The 8,056-nt window shown below is 33.8% G+C and overlaps 1 protein-coding gene across 1 annotated transcript in view; it reads right to left on the bottom strand.

The window, feature by feature from the left end:
* LOC111407433 overlaps positions 1 to 4,489 on the bottom strand; it is a 10,076-nt gene extending 5,587 nt beyond the window's left edge. The window contains exons 1-4 of the mRNA XM_023036897.1: positions 3,937 to 4,489; positions 3,604 to 3,682; positions 2,448 to 3,281; positions 166 to 417 (exon numbers count right to left, since the gene is read on the bottom strand). Of these exons, the coding sequence (XP_022892665.1) occupies positions 166 to 417; positions 2,448 to 3,281; positions 3,604 to 3,682; positions 3,937 to 4,462 (1,691 nt within the window). The 5' untranslated portion in view covers positions 4,463 to 4,489. The remainder of the gene's footprint in view (positions 1 to 165; positions 418 to 2,447; positions 3,282 to 3,603; positions 3,683 to 3,936) is intronic.
* Positions 4,490 to 8,056: the final 3,567 nt, after the last annotated feature.

Genomic DNA, 8,056 nt, shown 5'->3' with positions numbered 1-8,056 from the left:
CATTCCATAAAGAGCATCCTTGGGAAGGATTAATTTTCCACGTAAAAATAATTTGCACTATTCATACCCAAATTTAAACGCTCTACACAACCAAAAAATGAAAAATTAAGAAAAAAACAGAGGGAGAGGGAGCGGAGATAGAGTGTGTGCTGCAATTGAACTAACCCTGTGTCAAACTCATCACCATGACTAGAAGCAGTAAATAGCACTTTCACCATTGGGTGCAGAACAATTTTGCTAGCCGATTCCAATGGGAGCAAACAATATCCTGTGCAGCACCAAGAATTTGGATTCAAGAGAACAATTTGCAATACTGCAGATTTAAATTGTAAATTCCTAACAATTGTCCGAAATGATAATTCATCTTTTGCACTTTCCAGCAACTGGCTTGTAAACATCCTTTCGAGGGTGTAGTTCCTGTTTGGAAATCAAATTAATGCATGACCATGAAATAAGAACTAATCAAGTGAAGACTTAAAAATGAAAAATAAAATGAAACGGCAAAATAAGCTGCATTGCATCTCCTCTAAGTTCTTGGTAAAGCACTGATTAAGGAAATCCATATTTGGATATAGAGAAGGCAAGCTACTAATTCATTGAAAACACTGTTTAATCACACACTCATACAGCAGAATACAAACCCATAACATCCTAGCTCTTATTTCTTCAGAATGAGTAAAATAATCAGGAAGAAAGCTTTGCACACTTGCAATCATTTGCAATCATGCTTTTTATCCTCCTTTTATATGAAGTAAACGATGTTCCCTTTCTTCTTGTTTCATTTCCCCATGGGTGGATGGAGTCAGGCAGTCCTTTATTGATGTTACACCATATTCAAATACGCTCCCTGTTGTGTTGTTCCACCATTGAACACCTTCAACCACCTCCAGCCCCATTAAAAAATAAAAATAAAAATAAAAATCTACCAGCTAATTTCAGATGTTAGAATAATTCGTACTTCTCACCCCATCATTGTCACTCTTTCACCAAGCTCAAAAGAAACACTTCTTAAGAACCATGAGTTTTGAGTAAATATTATTGTTCCCATAACCCTATATTGGAGTTTTTAGCCCCCTGTTCTCATTCTTTTCATGAATTAGGTGACAACTCTTACAACAGCTCCCAAATAATTTAGAAAGCAACATGAACCAAAACATGTGCATACTTCAAGGAAATAATTCGACATGAACAACAATTTTGCACATTTGGTCATGAACGTTTGCATGCAACATCCACATAAAACTGCTGTTCACCTCTTTATTAATGTACATAAACAAGCAACACTCAAATAACCATTCCAACTAAGAGTCGTGCCGTCAAATGCTAATATTTGTAATTGGGTGATGCCAAATATACACTTTTGGTGTACATAATGGGTACAACCCCCCCCCCCCCCAACAACATGGAGGGGGCCCACGCATAATAAATTATATGTGGAGCCCCCTCCATGTGAGGGGGTGTAACCCATTATATACATCAAAAGTATATAAGTAGACAAATCCTTTGTAATTACAATTACATTATTAATACGCTCTCTGTTGTGTTTTTCCACCATTGAACACCTTCAACCACCTCCACACCCACCAAAAAATAAAAATAAAAATCTACCAGCTAATTTCCGATGTTAGAATAATTCGTACTTCTCACCCCATCATTGTCACTCTTTCACCAAGCTCAAAAGAAACACTTCTTAAGAACCATGAGTTTTGAGTAAATATTATTGTTCCCATAACCCTATATTGGAGTTTTTAGCCCCCTGTTCTCATTCTTTTCATGAATTAGGTGACAACTCTTACAACAGCTCCCAAATAATTTAGAAAGCAACATGAACCAAAACATGTGCATACTTCAAGGAAATAATTTGACATGAACAACAATTTTGCACATTTGGTCATGAACGTTTGCATGCAACATCCACATAAAGCTGCTGTTCACCTCTTTATTAATGTACATAAACAAGCAACACTCAAATAACCATTCCAACTAAGAGTCGTGTCGTCAAATGCTAATATTTGTAATTGGGTGATGTCAAATGTACACTTTTGGTGCACATAATGGGTTACACCCCTCACATGGAGGGGGCCCACGCATAATAAATTATATGTGGGCCCCCCTCCATGTGAGGGGCTGTAACCCATTATATACATCAAAAGTGTACAAGTAGACAAATCATTTGTAATTGCAATTACAGTATTAAGATTAGCATCCCAAGCAATAGATCACAATATAAGGATGTTATTAGCAATTCCAATTTATTGAGCCAATTAAGAAAATGATGCATATATTCCAGAATTAGTAATAGTATGGTAACATAACATGCATATCCAAATAAAAGCATGAAAAGGAACATAATTTTGATGGATAAGTCTTCTGCTAATATCGTAAGCGGCAATGACGATGGTGCAATCATTGAAGTAAAGATGAAGAAAAAAATGTAACATACTCACCTGAACTTATCATTTGATCCACCAACAGGTAAGCAGGTTGAAATATAACACTTGAACAAGCGAATTCCACCATCTAATGGTACATTATCTTTGAAGCAAGGATATGCTCCAATCAAACAAGAGCACTGAGGACAAGAGAATTCAATCCACTGAATGTCTTGAGAGAGACTGGAAGATCTTTCCATGAAACCACTCCCCAGATGGCCATTAAGAAATACTTTCTGAATTTCAAGAAGTTCAACATTTGTACCCACTGTTTGCTCCTTTGAAGAGGTTTCTGACCTATCTAGAGAGCAACATTGAGTATCACAGTTCCCTACGTGGATTTCTGAGTCAGTACACATTTTATTTACTGATGCTTTATTTGTTTCAGTATGCAATGCATGAAATGTGCATGATAAACAATCATCAGCACCTCCTGGTTTTAGTCCTTCACCTTTTAGGTTGGATGCAAGATTATTTTCTCCAGCACACAGACTGTTTACAATTCCATGAATGCCATTTGTCCCTTTTTTATGATTCTCAAAGAAAACTGTTTGTCCTCTACCTTCATCTTCTAGTGCACTTATACTCAAACAACCATCACTAGTAGAATTTAGCTCACTATCATAATCTTGCCTGACTTTCACATCAGGGAATTCACATCCCAAAAGGTCATCCTTGCACAGAAGTACGGATGTAGCACTCAAAAGGACCACACCAGGAGCACACATATAGGACTTTGCATATCTCGTGACCAGCTTCTCACTTACACCTCCAAAAGAACAACAACAAGCTCCAAACCAATTGTCAGAGACTTCCCGCCAGTTGACTGATGGCATTTCCTCAAATTTTCTGTAAGCATAATTTATTGAAAAAATAAAAATAAAAAATAATAATAATAATAATAATATCATAATATAATCTTAACTTAAAAACACCATTACTAGCATTAGCAGAACTCGAATATAAAGCACTAATGAAAGCATCCAGAAGTTGGTTAAAAAATTATTCCCAGGCTTGCCACGAACGATGAAAATCAAAGGGCAAAAATTGTGCGATGTCATGAAGAAATCATAATAGGTCAACTTTAATCCCAGATACAACAGCTGAAAAGATCATAAATGATTCTATACACATCATAGTGTAATACAAAATACAAAAAAGGAAATGCTACCTGAGATCCTTTGTCAACTTAGTTGTGCAGTTTCTACAGTAAAAGTGCACCACTTGCATAGCAGATAACTTCTTGATATCTAAAGCAAAATATCATATGACATAAGTTAATCCTGACATGTCATAAATACTCACCAAAGTCATTAAAAAAATAAATAAATAAATAATTATACTGAATACATTTGAATGCAATAGGAAACTCCTGGAAAAAAAAAAAATAAAAAATTGTCTAAAGTAATCTATGGCAATGGACTATAACACCTAAATGTAAAATTTTATTTTCCTTTTATATAATCCATCTAAGTTTAGAAAACAGTTTTTAATAATTACTCACCAGAATCCATGGAAAGCGGACTAAGCTCATCCAAACCAACCCCATTGTTTAACGAGTCCAGCATCGAATCAAACTCTGAAACTAGAGGATGGTCCGGGGGAAGTAGCAAGACGACTTTAACCTCAATGTGATCATCAAATGCTTTGAAATGAACCGGAGATTCAGCGTCAATCAAAACACGAGGAATCGGAACCCGAAGGGATTCCTCAATACGAGCTTCGGTTTCGAAAAAGCTCACAATCAGTAAAGATTGCTGGGCAAGTAAATTGACTTTGAGGTTTGTAAATTGAGAGGAGGAGCAAGATGCGGTTGAATTGAAGAGGAGTAAACGGAGTGTGGAGGAGTGAGATTGGGCTTCCCATGTGAAACGCCATTTTCTAGGGTTTTGGGTGGCGGGAGCTGCAGGTTTTTCGGAGGTGGTGGATGACATTTTGATTTGTTTCGGTAGTTTCCGTGTTTTGGGTATGTTATTTTGATTGATTTGCCAAAGGATTCTTGTTTGTAATTCTGCCCGTTTGATTCTCATTCGTACAAGAACGAAATGAAAAATATATTATCCACGAGAGAGAGAGAGAGAGTGTGTCAAATATAATAGCTTGAAATGAAATGATGAATAACGATCATATTTTTTATTTTTGTGATAAAAGAAGGGGAAACAAACGGGCCTCTATAAAAATTTAAGGAAAAATTGCAGCAGAGGCCCAAATCTTTAAAATATTAGCAGACTTTCCGCAAATTTTTAATTTATTGCAATCGTTACCCCAAACCTTTCGAAACGTTGAGGCAGAGGTCCTTTTAGACGGTTTTCATCCAAACGTCTATTAGTTGACTAAGAAATTTGATTTTGAGCATATTTTTAAAAGGGTAAAATAATAACTTTCCATTTATTGTATTAAAATAAGTCAAAAATTAAATTAGAAAAAATAAGAAATAAGGAAAAAAAAAAAAAAAAAAACCAATCGTTTTCTTCATCTCACCCCACCCCCACCTCCACCTCCACCTCCACCTCCACCTCCACTTCAAACCCAAAATCAATTACCGACCACCACTGCCGCCATCGCCCCCACCACCTCCACCTCCACAATTTTAATTAATACAATCACAATATTAATGCAGCTTAGAATTTAGACGGCACTTTGCCACTTCAATAGTAACACAAGTCTAAGAACATGTCATTAAAAATCAAAGAATTCTAATTGTGCAGTGAATGACGTATGCCGAGACACGCAATTGGCAGAAAATCATTCAAATACTCGGCCTTACTCGTCTGCATTTTTCATCCCCCATTTTCACCCTTTCAAAGAGTTCATTTCATGTCCCTTGGAACATTTCTTGAACACTTTGTGCTTCAAATGCTCCCCTCAACACACTGAGATGAAGAAGACGATTGATTTTTTTATTTTTTTTATTTCTTATTTTTTTATTATTTTTTTAATTTAATTTTTAACTTATTTTAATGTAATAAATGAAAAGTTACTATTTTACCTTTTCAAAAATATTAAAAATATGATCAAAATCAAATTTCTTAGTCAACTAACAAATATTTGGATGAAAACCATCTAAAGGGGATTCTGTCGCAACATTTCGAAAGGTTTGGGATGATGGTTGCAACAAATCAAAAGTTTAGGAAAAGTCTGCTAATATTTTAAAGGTTTGGAGCCTCTGTTGTAATTTTCTCAAAATTTAAATTGGTTACTATAGGATCATTTTTCACCATGCATTCACACAATAAAATATTCTACATATAAATCAATAAAGTTTCCTTACGTTTTAATCACATTCTTCAAAAGTACTATTCAATAATTCATTATTTCCAAATAAATTCTATCAAATAGGCCCTAATTAAATGAAGGCGTGGATGCATTTCGCCTTTCAAAGAATTATGCTACTCGTACCACCCGATTTATAGAATGCAAAGCCGTGAGATTTCGCCACCTGTGCAATATGTACACCAGGTGGTACAAGTAGTATTTTCCTCACTCAAATATCCTCAAAAGGGAGAGGGATTAGGGATGGTTAAAAAACTCATTCAACTCGATACCCATGAAGCTCCGCCCCAAATAGGGTGGGATTATCTGCCTAATTGGGTAAATAGGATGGGTACGGGCAAAGGTCATTGCCTTGAATACGTGAAATATAATCCCCACCCCGCTAACCGTCCCACTTAAATTTAATTTCAAATTTACTCCCTGTTTAATTCCCATTCTTTGACCACAAAAATGAAAAAATATGATCGTTATCCATCATATCAAGCCATCATATTGGATTTTCTATCTCTTGTATGGGTCCCGTAATGACTATATTTTTCATTCTCATTCTTACAAAAATGAATACCAAATGGGGTCTTAAATTTTTATCAAACAAAAATAATAGATTTATCATCATTTTAAAGAGAACATAAGTTGTTTTTAACAAATTGGTAAACAAATAGCAATATTTACTACCTAAGGATATAAAAAAATAAAAGCAAAAAATAAAATAAAGAAAAAATAAATGGGACGATGAATGTGGCAGATGACTCACCTCGAACCCACCCATCCAGCTTTAATCGAATATGGATATAAGGTAAGATAACAAAAATACTCGACAAGACAAGGTGGGAATGGCTGACTCATTCCATATAGGGTTGTCAATAGATTGGATTTTAATCTGAATTCAATGAAATTAATGAGAGACGAATTTAGGATCTCAATCCAATAATTTGATTAAGATCTGAATCCGATAATCCGCTAACTAAATGGAGCAAATATGGATATAGGTCGATCCGATTTAATTTATTATTAGAATATAATATATTTTATCATAATCTAGTAAACATAATTTTTTCCATTTTTAAACTTTTATTATGCATTACACATAATTTTCAAATAATAAATAATATTAGATAATAGTATAATATTGTTAATTGAAATATTCGAAGAGATTTAATTTTTTATTAATTAAAATAAGATAAAAATAACTATAGTAATTTGTTTCATAACATCGAAAACTAATAATTAATATGTCAAAAAATAATTTACATTGTTTACATTAATATTATTTGTGATTATAATATTGTTGAGGATATGATTTTTAATGAAAATAATAACATAAACTAGTGACACTTAAAATTGACAATTGACTAATATCCCACATTGAAAAATCACTAAAATATTGGAAGAGGAGTATCATTTAAAAAATTAGTATCTCATATTGGAAGATTACTAAAATATTCCAAGAGGAGCCTCCTTTAAAAAGGAACTAAAGGAGCATCACTTGGATAAAAATTTAATTTGGGCCTTCTAACATAATAGGTGAGCTCATCAAGATGGTTAAAATATTTTTTGGGAAAAAAATCATATTACCCAAAAAAAAATGATTGAAAAACTATTTTTTTTAAATTCGGATCGAATATCCGATAACATAGCAAATCGGATATGAATTTAACAATCAAATATCCGTTGAATTATCGGATCGAATTGGATAGGACAATGTTTCTTAACGGATCGAATCGGATTTGAGCAGATCCACTCCATATTTGATCCATTTACAGCCCGAATTCCATACCCGCCTCGTTGCCATCTCTAAGAGGGATGGTAAAGGTTTGTATAACAATCCAAGTTTTAAAATTCGAGTGCTACTAAAATCGTATATTATAGATTATATTGCACTTTCAAAAACTTGAAACTTATTTAAATAATATCATGAAATTGTAAGAGTGAATATATATATATATATATTTATTACATCAACATAAAAGAAAATACTAGAAGTTTGGCTTCTTAACACTAAACCAATAATTAAATAAGTTCTTAAATAAATAAAAGCAAGCCTAGTGGGTTTCTTTCACTTGCCAATTCGCTAGTCCTCTCATGCGTTAATTACCATGAACCATCAATTCCCTATAAGAGGATAAAGATGGTGTGAGACAAAATCTCAATAAGCGTATAAGACGTGGATTAATATTTGTACAAAATTTAAGGAATTTCATACGTACATATATACATAGTTAGACATAAAAATCTATACCAAACATAGGTGGTATGGGATTTTCATACGCAACGCTACTCTACTCCAATCCAAACTTAAAACATACATAGTTGATATGTTACATTTTCAATTTGTTTTTGTGTGCAACTGC

The sequence above is a fragment of the Olea europaea genome, chromosome 13, assembly GCF_002742605.1.
Source record: "Olea europaea var. sylvestris chromosome 13, O_europaea_v1, whole genome shotgun sequence".
Lineage (NCBI taxonomy): Eukaryota > Viridiplantae > Streptophyta > Magnoliopsida > Lamiales > Oleaceae > Olea > Olea europaea.
Note: the sequence above shows the minus strand (reverse complement) of the source record. Positions and strands in the feature narration are given on the sequence as shown.